The sequence below is a fragment of the Taeniopygia guttata genome, chromosome 29, assembly GCF_048771995.1.
Source record: "Taeniopygia guttata chromosome 29, bTaeGut7.mat, whole genome shotgun sequence".
In the NCBI taxonomy this organism is placed as follows: domain Eukaryota; kingdom Metazoa; phylum Chordata; class Aves; order Passeriformes; family Estrildidae; genus Taeniopygia; species Taeniopygia guttata.
In genome coordinates this window covers 5,395,312-5,413,030 of record NC_133054.1, presented here as the reverse complement: position 1 = coordinate 5,413,030, position 17,719 = coordinate 5,395,312, and the positions used below count along the sequence as shown (strand labels likewise).

At 57.6% G+C, this 17,719-nt stretch overlaps 2 protein-coding genes across 2 annotated transcripts; one reads left to right on the top strand and one right to left on the bottom strand.

The window, feature by feature from the left end:
• Positions 1–9,020: 9,020 nt before the first annotated feature.
• Positions 9,021–12,866, top strand: C1QL4 (complement C1q like 4). Its single transcript, XM_041711633.2, has 2 exons — positions 9,021–9,709; positions 12,229–12,866. The coding sequence occupies exons 1-2, from the start codon at positions 9,191–9,193 to the stop codon at positions 12,406–12,408; spliced, it is 699 nt and encodes a 232-aa protein (XP_041567567.1). The 5' UTR covers positions 9,021–9,190; the 3' UTR covers positions 12,409–12,866.
• A 1,181-nt stretch (positions 12,867–14,047) lies between these two features.
• Positions 14,048–17,717, bottom strand: PFDN5 (prefoldin subunit 5). The gene is made up of 6 exons (XM_041711628.2): positions 17,565–17,717; positions 16,683–16,785; positions 15,858–15,889; positions 15,648–15,722; positions 14,818–14,923; positions 14,048–14,286 (listed from the first exon to the last, which is right to left on the bottom strand). Exons 1-6 carry the CDS (start codon positions 17,634–17,636, stop codon positions 14,219–14,221), a joined length of 456 nt encoding a protein of 151 aa, XP_041567562.1. The 5' UTR covers positions 17,637–17,717; the 3' UTR covers positions 14,048–14,218.
• Between the last annotated feature and the right edge of the window lie 2 nt (positions 17,718–17,719).

The following is a 17,719-nucleotide window of genomic DNA, read 5'->3' as shown; positions in this document are numbered from 1 at the left end:
CTAAGCCGCGCCCACGCCTTGCAGACAACCAATCATATCGCCGGATTTCCAAACCACGCCTTTTATGGGTGGAGCGGCGGGTGCCGAACGTGGACGGAAATTGCCGATAGTGGCGGAAACGCCCGAGCGCGCTCCGGAAACGGCCGAAGCCACTCGCGCCGCGAAGATCTGAAGGTCGAGAGTTCGAATCCCCGGCCGGGAACGGCGACATCGGGGACGCCCTAAAAAATGGGGGGACACCCCAAAAACGGGCAGAGATGGGGTGAAATGTGGGGGCTGCAGTGGTCAGACCCCCCCTCAGTGCGCCCCCAGCTTCATACACGACCCCCAAACCCCCTCTCCTCATGAGCCCCTCAAGTACCCCACCATTTTTGGCGTTCCCCCCATTTTTGGGGTCTGATTCCCCAGTTTTTGGGATCTAATTCCCCCCAGTTTTTAGAGTCCAATTCCCGATTTTTTTGGGGTCCAACCCCCCACGATTTTTGGGATCCAATTCCTCATTTTTGGGGTCCCGTTCCCCATTTTCGTGTCCGCCCCCCCATTTTTCGTGTCCCATCCCCATTTTGGGGTCTCATTCCCCATTTTTGGGGTCCCATTCCCCGTTTTTGATCTCCCATTCCCACTTTTGGGGTTCAATTCCCGTTTTTCAGCTCCCATTTCCCATTTTTGATCTCCCATCCCCATTTTTGGGATCCCCCCCATTTTTGGGGTCTCATTCCCCATTTTTAGGATCCCCCCCATTTTTGGGGTTCCATTCCCATTTTTCGACTCCCATCCCGATTTTTGGGATCCCCCCCCCCCCATTTTTGGGGTACAACCCCCCATTTTTGGGACCCCCAACTCCCCATTTTTGGGATTTCCCCCCCCCCCATTTTGGTCTCCCATTCCCATTTTCGGGGTCCCCCTCCCCTTATTCCCCCCTCCCGGTTTCCTGCCCCTCCCCCTCCCCTCCCCCCGGCTCCCGCGGGACCCCCGGGCACGCTCGGCTGGGCGGGGGGGGCGCATCAATCCCGGCCTGGCAGGGACGGGGGGGGGATGGGATTTGGGGGGGCTCGGACACAGCTGGGGGGGTCCAGACACATTTTGGGGGGGGTCGGACACATCTGGGGGGGTCTGAGTCATTTGGGGGGGTCCAGACACATTTGGGGGGGGGGGTCTGAGTCATTTTAGGGGGGCTCGGACACATCTGGGGGGTTTCTCCACATCTCCCCCAAAAATCCCCCCAAAATTCCCCCAGATCCCCCCAAAATCTTCCCCAATAGCCGCAGGCCGGGCAGGGGGAGGGAGGGCCCCCCCGGGGGTGGGGGAGCGGCAGGGGGAGGGTCCCGCCCCCCCCCCCCCCTCCGATCGATTGAGGCAAATCCTGACATTTCCAAATCCCGGGATTCGCTCCCGATCGATCCGGGGAGGGGAGGGGAGGGGGGGGAGCCGGGATGGGGGGGGGAGGGGATGGGGGGGGGGGGCTGCAGGGACCCCAAAATGGGGGTGGAACCCCAAAAAATGGGAAAAGACCCTCAAAAAAATGGGAAAAGACCCCCAAAAATGGGGAAAAAAATGGGGAGGGGAACCACCAAAAATGGGAAAGGACCCAAAAAAATGGGGATTTATCTCCCCAAAAATGGGGAGGACCCCAAAAAATGGTGCATGGGGGGACATAGGGGGGACACAGCTGGGCACACTCGCACATCTGGGCACACACCTGGGCACACACCTGGACACACATCTGGGCACACTCATCCCCCCGGCTGCAGCAATTGGGATTGACGCTGCCTGAATCCCAAAAAATCCATCCTGAAATCCCAAAGAACCCGTCCCAAGCACCCCAAATCCCAGAGAATGAACCCCAAATATCCCAATTATCCCATCCCAAGACCCCAAATATCCCACCCCAAAATCCCAAATAACCCATCCCAAATAACCCATCCCAAATATCCCAAATAACCCATCCCAAATAATCCGTCCCAAAATCCCAAATAACCCATCCCAAATATCCCAAATATCCCACCCCGAATAAATGGGATGTAACCCGTTTTTAATGGCGGGGGGGACCAAAAATCCTAAAAAAACCCCAAAAACCGGGACCCCCCCGCCCTAATTGGAGCTGGCGACATTTCCTGAATCCCAAAGAATAAATCCCAAAATCCCAAAGAAAAAATCCCAAATATTCCACCCGAAACCCCCAATAAATGGGATTTAAATTGGATTTTCAGTGACGGGGGGGGGGGGGGGCGAAAAATCCTAAAAAAAACCCCAAAAACCGGGACCCCCCCGCCCTAATTGGATGCGCCGACATTTCCTGAATCCCAAGGAATAAATCCCAAAATCCCAAATCCCAAAATCCCAAAGAACGAGCGGAGAATCCCAAATGAACTTTGGGATTTAACCCGACCCCATTTATCTCCCGCCGTCATCGCCGGGGGGGGGAGGGAAAATAAATCCTAAAATTCCCCCCCGGGACCCCCCCCGCCCTAATTGGAGCTGTCGACACCTCCTGAATCCCAAATCCCAAAGAATAAATCCCAAATCCCAAAGAATGAATCCCAAATAATGAAATTATAAATAATAAATCTTAAATAAACGGCGCTGTCTGGGGCGTTTAACCCGATCCTGACCGCGGAAATCCTAAAAAAACCCCAAAAATCGGGACCCCCCCGCTCTAATTGGGGCTCCCGAATCCCAAAAAACCAATCCCGAATCCAAAAATCCCAAAGAATGAATCCTAAATAATGAAATTATAAATAATAAATCTTAAATAAACGGCGCTGGCTGGGGGGTTTAACCCCATCCTGACCGCGGGAGGGGCAAAAATCCTAAATAAAAACCCCCAAAAGAGCCCCCCCGGCACTAATTGGGGTCCCCGAATCCCAAATCCCAAAAAAACCAACCCCCAAAAAAAGAAGGAATCCCAAATATTTCATCCTATATATTTAATCCTATATATTTAATCGTAAATATTGAGTCCCAAATTCCCAATAAAATGGGATTTAACCGCTCCTAATCGCGGGGGGGGGGGGGGGGGCGGAAATCCTAAATCCAGTGACCCCCCCCAGTGTCCCCAAATGTCCCCTAAATGTCCCCCAAATGTCCCCCCACTGTCCCCCCATTGTCCCCCATTTTCACCCTGGTGTCCCCCCAGAGGTGTCACTGTCCCTCCCTCCCCGAATTGTCACCCCCGAATTGTCACCCCCGTGTCCCCCCGTCGGATCTGTCACCCCCAAATTGTCACCTCTGGATCTGTCACCCCCCTCCCCGAATTGTCACCCCCCCCCCCGGATCTGCCACCCCCGAATTGTCACCCCCGGAATTGTCACCCCCGTGTCCCCCCCTCGGATCTGTCACCCCCGAATTGTCCCCCCCGGATCTGTCACCCCCGAACTGTCACCCCCCGAACTGTCACCCCCATGTCCCCCCCCCGATCTGTCACCCCCCGAATTGTCACACCCCCCCCAATCTGTCACCCCCGGATCTGTCACCCCCCTCTGGACCTGTCACCCCCCGAATTGTCACCCCTGGATCTGTCACTTCGGTGACCCCCCCCGGATCTGTCACCCCCAGATCTGTCACACACCCCCCCCCCCCGCTCTGTCCCCGCCGTGTCCCCCCGCTCTGTCCCGGGGGTCCGGCGGTGGCAGCTGCGGACCGAGGTGGTGGCGCTGCCACCGCGGGGGGGGACACGGGGACACGGCTGATGCGTTATTCATGGGCTGGTGCCACCGGGGGGGGACACGGGTGTCGCCTGTCCCCGACCCCCCCGGGGGACACACGGGTGTCGCCTGTCCCCGACCCCCCCACGAGGGTTTTGGGGGGGGACAGAGGTGACAAAAGCGAGAGGGAAACTGAGGCAGGGATGGGGGGGACCCCCACCCAGGAGGGGGTGAGACCCCCCCGGGCCTGGTGGCATCAATTGAGGGACCCCAAAAATGGGACTGAACCCCCCCAAACCCCGGCGCCACCAGATGAGGGACCCCAAAATTGTCCCCAGACTCCCCCAAATCTCGGTGCCACCAACCCAGGGACCCCAAAATTGTCCCCAAACCCCGGTGCTACCAAATGAGGGACCCCAAAACTGTCCCCAAACCCCCCCAAATCTGGTGCCACTAACCCAGGGACCCCCAAACCCCCCCAAACCCCGGTGCCACCAACCCAGGGACCCCAAAACTGTCCCCAAACTCCCCCAAATCTGGTGCCACCAAATCTGGGACCCCAAAATTGTCCCCAACCCCCCCCAAATCTGGTGCCACCAACCCAGGGACCCCCAAAACTGTCCCCAAACACCCCAAACCCCGGTGCCACCACCCCCAGACCCCCCCTCGGGTGACAGCGACAAAATTGGGACCCTCCCCCCCGTCCCCTCTGTCCCCACCCCCCTAATTAGCGCTGCCCTTTCTCCTCCCCGCTAATTAATCCCCCAATTAAGGCCGGGGGGCTCGGGGGGGCTCGGGGGTGGCAGTGCCACCTCTGTCACCGCTGTCACCGCGGTGTCGCCGCTGTCACCCCCCCCAGGGATGCGCGGGCACGGAGCGAGCATCGATCCCCCCGAGGGAGGCGCAGATGTCGCGATTGTCGCGATTGATCGGCCCCGAGGGGACGCGGAGGGGACGGGGAGGGGGAAACGGGTAAAAAATGGGTAAAAAAATGCATGGGAAAAATAGAAAACGGGTGAAAAAATAACAAAAAATAGAGAAAATGGGTAAAAATACACATGGGAACTATAGAAATGGGTAAAAAATAGTGGGGGGAACACTGGAAATGGGTAAAAAAAAAAAAAGAAATAGAGAAAAAGGGTAAAAATGGGTGGGGAAAAATAGAAAATGAGTAAAAAATAGGGGGGGATAGAGAAATGGGTAAAAAATACATGGGAAATAAAGAATGGGTAAAAAATAGGAGGGAAAAATAGAAAATGGATAAAAATGGAAGGGGAGTAAAAAAGGAGTAAAAACAGGAGGGGAAAGATAGAAAATGGGTAAAAATGCATGGGGAAAATAGGAAATGGGTAAAAAAATGAATGGGAAATATAGGAATGGGTAAAAATGGGTGGGAAAATAGAGAATGGGTAAAAATAGGGGTGGGAAAAATAGGAATGGGTAAAAAAGGCATGGGAAAATAGGAAATGGGTGAAAAAATATTAAGAAATGGAGAAAATGGGTAAAAATATACATGGGAAATACAGAAATTGGTAAAAAAATAATAAGGAATACAGCAAATGGGTAAAAATATACACGGGAAATAGAGAATGGGTAAAAACGGGTGGGAAATACAGAAAATGGATAAAAATACACATGGGAAACACAGAAATTTGGTGAAAATGGGGGGGGTATAGGAATGGGTAAAATATACATGAGAAATACTGGAAATGGGTAAAAATGGGTGGGGAACACAAAAAATGGGAAAAAATCAGTGGGAACATAGAAAATGGGTAAAAAATAATAAGAAATACAGAAAATGGGTAAAAATATCAATGAGAAATACAGAAAATAGATAAAAAAACGCATGGGAAAAGTAAGAAATGGATTAAAAATAGGGGGGAAATAGAAAATGGGTAAAAAAATTAATGGGAAAAATAGAAAATGGGTAAAAAAATAAGAAATACAGAAAATGGGTAAAAATATACATGGGAAAGATAGGAAATGGTAAAAATATACATGGGAAAAATAGGAATTTGGTAAAAAAAATCAATGGGAAATAGAGAATGGGTAAAAATATACATGGGAAAAACAGAAAATGGGCAAAAAATACGTGGGAAATCCAGAAAATGGGTAAAAATATACATGGGAAATATAGAATAGGTAAAAAATGCATGGGAAATACAGAAAATGGGTAAAAATAGGGGGGAAATAGAGAATTCACAAAAGAGCACATGGGAAACACAGAAATGGGTAAAAAATACATGGGTAATACAGGAATGGGTAAAAAATAGGTGGGAAACTCAGAAAATTCATTAAAGAGCACATGGAAAATGCAGGAAATGCATTAAAAACACAGAAAATGTGCTTTAAAACAGGAAATACATTAAAAAGCCACAGAAAACACAGAAATTTCATTTAAAAACCAGAAAATTCATTTTAAACCACCTGGAAACACCAAAAAAAATTTCATAAAAACATAAAAAAACCCAGAAAATTAATTTAAAAATCACACTGAAAACACAGAAAAATTCATTAAACCCTGAAAATTCATTTTAAAACCCACAAAAATCTGCATGTGAATGCTCGGGAAGTGCAGGAAATGCACAGGAAATGCAGGGGGAATTCAGAAATTGAACAGAAAGTGCAGGAGATGCAAAAAATGCAGGAAATTACCGGGAAATGCGGGAAGTGCACGGGAAATGAACAGGAAGTGCAGGGACTGAGCAGGAAGTGCAGGAAATTAACAGGAAGTGCAGGAAATGAGCGGGAAGTGCAGGAAATGAGCAGGAAGTGCAGGAAATGCACCCAGAAGCACCCAGTGAATGCAGAAAGTGCAGGGCAGGAACCGGAAGTGCAGGAAAGGCAGGGAATGCACCCAGAAACACTCACACTCACAGCTCACACACGGGATCACACACGGGATCACTCACATGTACAGAGCTCACACACGGAGCTCACACACGGGATCACTCACATGTACAGAGCTCACGCTCACATGGGATCACTCACAGGATCACACACGGGATCACACACAGAGTTCATACTCACATGGGATCACTCACAGGATTACACACCAATCACACACGGGATCTCACACACACAGCTCACACACAGGATCACATGGGATCACACACAGGATCACACACGGGATCGCATATGGGATCACACACACAGCTCACATTCACAGCTCACACACGGGATCACACATGGGATCACACAGAACTCACACACATGTACAGAGCTCACACACGGGATCACTCACATGTACAGAGCTCACGCTCACATGGGATCACTCACAGGATCACACACGGGATCACACACAGAGTTCACACACACAGCTCACACTCACACCTGTGCACACATTCACACACCTGTGCACACACACCCGCGCACACTCACACCCGCGCACACTCACACCTGTCTGGGCCCTGGACTCTCACACCTGCACACTCCCCACGCACCCCACATGTTCCCCCTTCACCCCACCAACCCCACGCGTGTCCCCCTTCCACACGCGTGTGCAAACCCCCCCCCTCCCCCCTTCAGAGACCCCCGGTACCTGGTGGGCCCCCCCCCGACCCCGGGATGTCCCCAAACGCCCCGGGGGGGGGGACACCCCGACCCCGCTGCCCCCGATCCCCCGTTTGCACACTCACTCACCCCCCGTTTGCACACTCACCCACCCCCCGGGCCCCCCCGCCGCCGGCCGCTCCCCGCCCCCGCCGTGCCCGGGGCCGTCGGGCGGGGCGGGCGGAGCGGGGCTCGCTGCGGGCGCGGCGGCGGCACCGGCCGCAGGTACCGGGGGGGGGCCGGGACTGGGTGGGGACGGGATGGGGGGAAGGGGTCCGGGACCGAGGGGGGGGGTCCGGAATTGGGGTGCGGGTCCGGGATTGGCGGGGGGGGGGGGGTCCGGGACCGAGGGGGGGGTCCGGGATTGGGATGGGGGTCCGGGAGATCCGCCCCGACCGCAGGTACCGGAGGGGGTGTCCGGGATTGGGGTGGGGGTCCGGGATGGGGGGGGGAGGGTCCGGGATTGGGATGGGGGTCCGGGACCGCGGGCCAATCCCGGGGGTGGGGGGGGTGGGACAATCCCGGGGGTGCCGCTCCCCGCGTGTCTCTCACGGGAACTTGGGGAGAAGTTGCCCCGCGCGTCGTGGCGGGGCCATCGTGGCTCCATCCCATTTCTTTCCCCGTTCTTTCCCGGTTCCATCCCAGCTCCGGTTGTGGCTCCTTCCCGGTTCCATCCCGGCTCCGCTCGTGGCTCCTTACCGGCTCCGGTGGCGTCTCCATCCCGGCTCCGGTACCGGTTCCATCCCGGTTCCATCCCCGCCCCGGTGCCGGTTCTATCCCGATTCCGGTGGCGTCCCCGGTGCCGGTTCTATCCCGATCCCGGCTCCGGTTACATCACCAGCTCCCACCCCGGCTCCGGTCCTGGCCGCTGCAGGAGCTCCGCTCCGACTCCGTGTCCGGCCGCGCTCCCGGTGCCGCTCTCGGCCCCTCCGGCACCACCGGCTCCGGTTCCGTCCCCTCCGCCAGCGCCGCTCCCGGCACCGCCCGTGGCCCCGGCCCCGCTGCCGGTCCTGTCCTCGGCCGCAGCCCCGGTGCCGCCGCCGGCTCCGCCCGCAGCCCCGGCCCCGCTCCCGATCCCATTCTCGGTTCCCAATCCCATTCCCGATCCCATTCCCGGCTGCTGATCCCATTCTGGGCTCCTGATCCCATTCCCGGGCTCCTGATCCCGTTCCCAATCCCATTCCCGGCCCAGCCCCTCTCTGGGTTTCACCCCCGGCTCCACCCGCAGCTGCAGCCGCTGTCCCCATCCCTGTCCCTGTCCCCATCCCTGTCTCTGTCCCCATCCCATCTCCAGCCCATTCCCAGCCCTGTTCCCTTTCCCATTCCCTGTCCCCATCCCCATCCCTGTCCCTGACCCCATTCCCTTTCCCATTCCCTGTCCCCATCCCTTGTCCCCGTCCCCATCCCTTTCCCATCCCCTCCCCATCCCCAGCCCCATTTCCCGCCCCATTCCCATTCCCATTCCCATCCCCTGTCCCTGACCCCATCCCCATCCCCATCCCCTCCGCATCCCCATTCCCAGACCCATTCCCAGACCTTTTCCCTGTCCCCATCCCCTTTCCCATCCCCATTCCCAGCCCCATTCCCAACCCCATTCCCTGTTCCCATCCCCATCCCCATCCCCATCCCCATCCCCTTCCCATTCCCAGCACCATCTCCAGCCCCGTTCCCTGTCCCTGATCCCATCCCCATCCCCTGTTCCCATCCCCATCCCCTTCCCCCCCGTCCCCTCCGCATCTCCGGCCCCATTCCCAGCCCCATTCCCTGACCTTTTCCCATCCCCATCCCCATCTCCAGCCCCGTTCCCTGTCCCTGATCCCATCCCCATCCCCGTCCCCCCATCCCCCCCGCACCCCCGGCCTCCCCGGGCGGCCTCCCGCCGCCTCCCGCCGCTCGCCACCATCGCTGCCAAGGGCGAGCGGGACCTGCTGGCGCTGGCCGCGCCGGGGCTGAGCCGCGGGAAGCGAGTGGCCGCCGTGGCCATCGGCGTGGCCATGCTGCTGCTGCTGCTCGTGGCCATCCCGCTGCTGGTGCACGGCTCCAAGGCGGCCGCGCACTACGAGATGCTGGGCAGCTGCCGCATGGTCTGCGACCCCTACCCCGAGCTGCCCCCCGCCTCTCCTCCTCCTCCTTTCCTCCCGGGAGCCAAGGGCCAACCGGGCCGCAAGGGCCGCTCCGGTCTCCGCGGGCCACCGGGGCCACCGGGCCCGCGGGGACCTCCGGGAGAACCGGGCCGGCCGGGTCCGCCGGGACCGCCGGGACCGGGGCCGGGCGGGTACATCCCGTCCTTCTACAGCCCAAAAATCGCTTTTTACGCCGGCTTGAGGAAACCGCACGAGGGTTACGAGGTGCTGCGCTTCGACGACGTGGTGACCAACGTGGGCAACTACTACGAGCCCTCGAGTGGCAAATTCACCTGCCCCCTGCCCGGCATTTATTTCTTCACCTACCACGTCCTGATGCGCGGCGGGGACGGTACCAGCATGTGGGCCGACCTGATGAAGAACGGGCAGGTAACGGGACCCCCGCGGGAACCCCCGAGCCGCCACACCGGTTTGCAGTCTCGGTTTTCAGCCCCCCGGTTTTTACCTCACGATTTTCATCCCCCCGGTTTTCAGCCCCGGTTTTCACCGCCTGAGCCCCCAGCCCGATTTGCAGTCTCGGTTTTCAGCCCCGGTTTTCATCCCCCCGGTTTGCATCCCTCGGTTTTCAGCCCCAGTTTTAAGCCCCTGTTTTCAGCCTCGGTTTTCACCCCCGAGCCCCCAGCCCTTCTTGCAGCCCCCGGTTTTTACCCCACGGTTTGCAGCCCCCGAGCCCCCAGCCCTTTTTGCAGCGTCCCGGTTTGCAGCCCCCGGGTTTCACCTCCTGTTTTCAGACCCGGTTTTCACCCCCCGGTTTGCAGCCCCGGTTTTTTAGCCCCGGTTTTCAGCCCCCCGTTTTCACCCCCCGAGCCCTCAGCCCGACTTGCAGCCCCGGTTTTTACCTCTCGATTTTCATCCCCCCGGTTTTCAGCCCCTGTTTTCACCCCCCGGTTTTCAGTCACGGTTTTCACCCCCCGGTTTTCAATCCCTGTTTTCACCCCCCGGTTTTCATCCTCGGTTTTTATCCTTCCGTTTTCTCCCCCTGGTTTTCACCCCGTAGCGTTCACCCCCCGGTTTTCAAACCCCCGGTTTTCACCCCCCGGTTTTCAGTCCCAGTTTTCATCCCCGGTTTTCACCCCCCCGGTTTTCAGCCCCGGATTTTTCAGCAGCCTCGGGGTTGCTGTTTTGGCCCACGGTGGTTTCCCTGTTTTGGTTTGGGTGATTTCAGATTCTCATCCGGGTTCAATCCGTTCCTGATTTCCCATCCTCGGTTCTGCTCCATCCCAAATCCCCACATCCCATTTCCCCCATCCAAACCCCCCAAATTCCCATCCTGCTTCCCCCCATCCCTGATTTCCCATTCCCAGTTCCTCCACCCTGCCCAGTCCCCACGTCCCATTTCCCCCATCCAATCCTGCCCAAAATTCCCATTATTTTCCCCATTCCCTATCTTCCCATCCCTATTCCCATCCCCAGATCCCATTTCCTCCATCCAATCCTGCCCAAAATTCCCATTATTTCCCCCATTCCCGATTCCTCAGATCCCATTTCCCATACCTAATCCTGCCCAAATTCCCATTATTTCCCCCCAAATTCCCTATTTCCCATCCCCAGATCCCATTTCCCATACCTAATCCTGCCCAAATTCCCATTATTTCCCTCCAAATTCCCTATTTCCCATCCCCAGATCCCATTTCCCACACCTAATCCTGCCCAAAATTCCCATTATTTCCCCCATTCCCTGTTTTCCCATCCCTACATCCCATTTCCCCCCAGTCCTGCCCCAAATTCTGTAATTTTTCCCCAAATTCCATCATTCCTCCCCCAATTCTATCCTTTCCCCCCCAAATTCCATAATTTCCCCCAAATCCCATCATTCCCCCCCAAATCCCATTATTTTCCCTCCAAATTCCGTATTTTCCCCCCTAAATTCCATCATTTCCCCCCCAAATTTCCATTATTTTCCCCCAAAATTCCATAATTTCCCCCCCCCCACTCCCTTTGTTCTCTCATCCCGGATTTTTCCATCCATTTATTCCCGAAAAAAAAACCAAAACGGGAAAACCAAACTGAGATTGACCCGGGCTGGTCCCGGGGGCCTCTGGGCTCGTGGCCAGTGGCGAGGGACCCCCCCCGCAGGAAAGGGAGGGGGAAAATGGGAATTTTGGGGGCAAATGGGGGAAAGTGGGAATTTTGGGGGGGGGGAAATAAAAAATAATGGGAATTTGGGGGGAAAATGGGAATTTTGGGAAAAAAAATGGGGGGTAATGGGGGAAAAATGGGAATTTTAGAGGAAAAATGGGGGGAAATGGGAATTTTGGGGGGATGGGATCTGGGAAAATGAGGGGAAATGGGAATTTGGGGGGAAATGGGGGAAAATGGGGGAAATGGGAATTTTTTGGGGAAAAATGGGGGGGACATGGGAATTTTGGGGAAAAATGGGAGGAAAACGGGAATTTAGGGGGAAAATGGGAATTTGGGGGGAAAATGGGGGGGAAATGGGGAGAAGTGGGGGGAAATGGGAATTTTGGGGAAAACAGGGGAAAATGGGGGGGAAATGGGAATTTCGGGAGGAATGGGGTGGGGGAAATGGGATGTGGGGAATTTGGGATGTGGAGAGGAGGGTGGGGGAAAAATGGGGGGGAAATGAGGAATTTGAGGGGAAAATGGGAATTTTGGGGGAGATCGGATGGGGGAAATGGGAGGTGGGGTTGGGGAATCAGGGAAAGGGGGGAGGGGATGGGGGAAAATGGGAATTTGGGAATTCGGGGGGGATTGGATGAGGAAATTTGGGAATTTGGGGCCTCAGGGGGAGGGACCGGAATTGGGGAATCAGGAAAGGAGCCAGAGGATGGGAAAGAGGGGATGGGATGGGGGGTGCCAGCCCCATACCCCTGCCAGGTGAGTTGAGTACCAGGTGAGCTGGGTGCCAAGCCCGTGCCCCGTGCCAGGTGCGTGCCAGCGCCATCGCGCAGGACGCGGACCAGAACTACGACTACGCCAGCAACAGCGCCATCCTGCACCTGGACGTGGGCGACGAGGTCTGCGTGCGCCTGGACGGCGGCAAAGTGCACGGCGGCAACACCAACAAGTACAGCACCTTCTCCGGCTTCATCGTCTACCCCGACTGAGCCCGGGGCACCGGGAACCCCCCGGACCCCCCGGGACCACCGGAACCGGGACAGCCCCGGAACCTCCCTGGAACCGCAATCCCCCGGGACCTGGAGTGACCCCCAAGTCCAGCACCTTCTCTGGCTTCAGCATCGACCCCGAGTGACCCCCGCGACCCCCCTGGAACCGGGACACTCCCCCGGAACCCCCCCGGGCCGCCTGAACCCCCCGGGACCCGGAGTGACCTCCAAGTCCAGCCCCTGCTCCAGCTTCAGCGACCCCGAGTGACCCCCCCGGGACGCCCCCCAGGATCCCCCCAGCCCCGCCACCCCCCCCTCCCGCCACAGCTCCGCCACGCCCTGAGCGCGACAGGCGACACCCGGCCCGCACGGCAGCACCCCCAAGGGGGGCGGGGTGTCCCAGTCTGTCCCAGTCTGTCCTGGTTTGTCCCAGTCTGTCCCCAATAAAAGCGTCGGGGTGGCTCTGCCTCTGCCTCTGCCGGGGGGTGACACAGGGGACAAGGGGGTGGCACAAGGGACAGCCGGGGGAGGGGACACAGGGGTGACACAAGGGACAGCCAGCCAGGCGGGTGGCGGCACGTCCAGGCTGGCCAGAGATGTCCCCACAGCTTTTGTGTCACCCCGCAGTGTCACGCCTTGTCACCTCCCCCGCTGCAGCGACAGCGGCAGTGACAGTGACAGACACCCCCCGGCTGTGCAGGGACAATGCCACCCCCGTGGGGACACCGCTGGCACTGGGGGGGGGGGGTGGCAGCACCACCCTGAGCCTGGTGGGACACAGGAACCCCCCGGCCCTGGCCCCAAGTGTCCCCAGCCCGGCCCCGGACGTGCCACCAGCCCTGTCCCTGTCCCCAGCATGCCACCAGCCGTGTCCCCAGTGTGTCACCAGCCCTGTCCCCAGCTTGTCACCATCCTCATCGCCATCCCCAGCCCTGTCCCCTCCTGTCCCCATCCCTGTCCCCTCCTGTCCCTGTCCCTATCCCACCCATGTCCCCTCCTGTCCCTATTCCTGTCCCCATCTTTGTCCCTTTGTTCCCCCATCCATGTCACTGTCCCCATCCCCCGTCCCCTCTTGTCCCCATTCCTGTCCCCATCCTTGTCCCTTTGTCCCCCCATCCTTGGCTCTGTCCCCATCCCATTTTCATTCCTGTCCCCATCCCCGTCCCCCTCCTTGTCCCTTTGTCCCCCCATCCCTGGCCCTGTCCCATTTTCACCCTGTCCCCATCCCCAAACCTGTCCCCAATCCTGTCCCCCTCCTTGTCCCTTTGTCCCCATCCCAATCCCATCTCTGTCCCTGTCCCCATCCCTGTCCCTGTCCCCTCCTGTCCCCATCCCCGTCCCCATCCCTGTCCCCATCCCCGTCCCCATCCCCGTCCCTGTCCCCGTCCCCTCTGTCCCCTCCCGTCCGTGTCGCTGTCGCCACCTCGTGGCCGCTGCTGGAATGACGCGGCTGCCGGGGGGAATTGGGGGGGCTTGAGGCCAGGGTTCCCCCCCCCCATTTTGGGGTCCCCCGATATTTTGGGGTCCCCCCCCATATTTTGGTGTTCCCCCCATATCTTGGGGGTCCCTCCCCATATTTTGGGGTCCCCTCCCCATATTTTTGGGGTCCCCATGCCCCCCCAAAACCCCCAGACCCCTCTGAGCCGTCTCTCCTTTATTCCAGGGCTGCTACAAAACAGGGGGGAATCGGGATTTTGGGGGGGCTGCACCCCCAAATCCCGGATTTTTTTGGGGGGGGTCACACCCCCAAATGCCCAGCGCAGTTTCGGGTGGGCTGCACCCTGAAATTTCAGGATTTTTTTGGGGGGGGTTAGGCCTTGGCCCCCGCCGGGGCCGCCGTCAGCGCCTGCAGCTTCTGCGCCAGCATCTCCAGCACGGCTGGGGGGGCAGCGTCAGGGACACCCCAAAAACGGGGGTACCCCTAAATCGGGCACCCCGAAACTGGGGGACCCCAAAATCTGGCACCCCAAAACCAGGGAGAGGTCAGGGGGACGTGAGGGGAACCCCAGGGAGCGCGTCAGGGACACCCCAAAAACGGGGAGGGGAAAGGGAAACCCCAAAAACAGGGCACCCCAAAAATGGGAGGGACCCCAAAACCAGGGAAGGGTCAGGGGGACCCCAAAATCAAGAGGGGTTGGGCTTGGTGGGGGGAAATGGGGTCAGGGGGTCAGGAGGGAACCCCAAAAGTGGGGAGGGGGAAAGGAGGGGGACCCTGGGGGTTTCCTGGGGTGTTTGGGGGGCTCCTGGGGAGTTTTGGGGGGTCAGGGAGGATTTTGGGGGTCCCTGGAGGATTGTGGGGGTTCCCTGGGCAGTTTTGGGGCTCAGAGAGGATTTGGGGGGGTCAGGGAGGATTTTGGGGCGTCCCTGGAGGATTTCGGGGGTCCCGGGGGGTTTTTTTGGGGTGCCCACCCTGCTTCATGGCGTGCTTCTCCTGCAGGGCCGGTTGGATTTTCTCCATCTGCCGCGTCAGGAATTCGATTTTGCGCTTGAAAAACGCCCGGGCGTCCTCGGCAGACTGGGGAAAAAATGGGAAAATGGGAAGAATTTGGGAAAAGTTGGGGAAAAATGGGGAAAAATGGGAAAATTGGGATGCAAATGGAGGAAAATGGGGAAAAAATTGGGGAAAATGGGGAAAAAATAGGGGGAAAATGGGGAAAAACAGCGTGGTAAATGGGGAAAACTGGGGGAAAAATTAGGATGAAAATGGAGACAATTGGGTGGAAAATGGGGGGGAAATGGGGAAAAATGGGAAAATTGGGGGGAAATCTGGGAAAATGGGGAAAAATGGGGGAAATGGGGAAAATTAGGGGGGAAAATGGGAAAAATGTGGAGAAAGTGGGAAAATTGGGGGAAATTTGGGAAAATTGGGATGAAAATGGGAAAAACAGGGAAAATTGGGGGAATAGGGAAAATTGGGGGGAAGTTAGGGAAAATTTAGATGAAAATGGGGGGGGAATGGGGAAATTGGGGAAAAATGGGGGAAATGGGGAAAATTAGGGGAGAATGGGGGAAAATTGGGAAAAATGCAAAAATTGGGGGGAAATTTGGGAAAATTGAGGAAAATGGGAAAACTGAAGAAAAATTGGGGGGAAATGGGAAAATTGTGGAAAAATACGGGGAATGAGGTGTTGGAAAGGGGGTGGGCAGATGGGGGAGGGAGGAAAGGAGATGGAGAGGTGGGAATGGGGGTCTCCAGCCCCCCAAATCCCCCTGAATCCCCCCAAATTTCCCTTCCTCACCTTCTCCACGTAGTAGCCGGTGCCGACGTCCACCAGGACCGTGCGCACGTCCTGCAGCTTGCCCGGCACGTACATCTGGGAGGGTCATGGAAAACGGGGGGCCACGGGGGGCTGGGGGGTTTTGGGGGGCTCCCGACCCTCCCCAGGGGTTTGGGGGGGTTCAGAGCCCCCCAGACGGGGTTTGGGGGAGCAGGAGAAGCACAAGGATACGGAGCTGGTGAGCGGCACAAGGAGGTCCTTGCCTGAGGAAAGGGGGTCAGGGTAGCAAAAAACAGCCCGAAATGCCAAAACCTGAGCCCAAAATCCCGAAATCTGAGCTCAAAATATGACCCCAAAATCCCGAAATCTGAGCTCAAAATATGACCCCAAAATCTGAGCCCATCTGAGCCCAAAATCCTAAAATCTGAGCCCAAAATCCAACCCCCAAAAAAACACCTCAAAGTCCCAAAATCTGAGGCTAAAATCCGAGCCCAAATCCCAAAATCCAAGCTCAAAATCTGAGCCCAAAATCCAACCCCAAAATGGCAAAATCTGAGCCCAAAATCTGAGCCCAAAATTGGATCCCAAAATCCAACCCTAAAATCCAACCCCAAAATCCCTCCAGAGTCTGTGGGGATTTGGGGAACACCCCCATCAGGATTTGAGATTTTGGGGAAGCCTCCTGAAGATTTGGGGACCCCCCCAAAATTCGTGACCATCCCACAGCATTCACAACTCCCCTTCCCAAATTGGGATTTCGAAGTTCCGGATCCAGATTTGGGGACCCCTCCCCGGGATTTTGGGGACCCCTCTGAACATTTAGGGACCCCCCAGAGCATTTGGAACCCCCCAATCCAAATTTGAGCCCCCCAAAATTCGTGACCATCCCACAGCATCCACAACTCCCCATCCCAATTGGGCGTTTTGACGCCCCGGATCCAGATTTGGGGACCCCTCCCCAGGATTTTGGGGACTTCCCCCCTGCCATTTTGAGGACCCCCCGGGATTTGGAGGACCCCCTAGCGCACAGATTTGGGGTTTTTGGGGTGCCCTCACCTTCGTTTCCCTTGTGAAGGACGTTCAGGCACTCCTTGGCCTCCACAAACTTGGTCTGCACCACCTTGAGCTGCGCCAGGGACGAGGACAGGAACTCCACCTCCTGTGGGATTTGGGGGGTCCCCGAATTGTTGTGGGGGTCCCCGAATTGTGGGGAGACCCCCGGGGCTGGGAGTTCAAAAGAGGCGACCCCGGGATGAAGATGAAGAAATAGTTTTTTTTGGGGGGGACCCGAATTTTGGGGTGTCCTCGAATTGTGGAGGGGGTCCTCGAATTGTGGGAGCCCCCCCAGACACCCCCAAATTCTCCTCCAGTCCCCCATGATCTGCCCCAGCTGTGACCCCCAGGCTTGGGACCCCCAAAAACCCCTCAGAATTCCCCAAAATCCCCTCAGAACCTCCCGAAATCCCCCCAGGACCCCCAGAAATTCCCTCAAGATCCTCCAGGACCCCACAAAAATCCCTCAAGACGTCCTGAAATCCCCTCAAAACCCCCAGGACCCCCTCAGAACCCCCAGAATCCCCTCAGAACCTCCAAGGACCCACCAAAATCCCCTCAAGACTCCCCAGAACCCCCCGAGATCCCCTCACGACCCCCGGGATCCCCCCAGAACCCCCCAAACTCCCCTCAGGACCCCGTGAGATCCCCTCAGAAGCCCCCGAGATCCCCTCAGGACCCCCGGGATCCCCCCAGGAGACCCCAAGACCCCTCAGAACCCCCCGATATCCTCTCAGGACCCCTCAGAACCCCCCAAAACCTCCTCACGCCCCTCCCCACACCCCTCCCACCCCCACCCCTTCCCCACCCACGCTCCCCCCACACCCTCCCGCCTCACGGGACCCCTCCCCACGACCCCCAAACCTCCCCCAGAGCCCCCTGGACCTGCTCCAGCTGCCCTTTGAGCAGTTCCAGCTGCGGCAGCCCCAGCTCGGCCACGCTCACGGCCTGCGCCATCTTGGCCCGCCCGCGCCGCCCTCAGCCGGGCCGGCAGCGCCCCCTGGCGGCGCGGAGGACCCAGCAGCATTCCCGCCAAAACG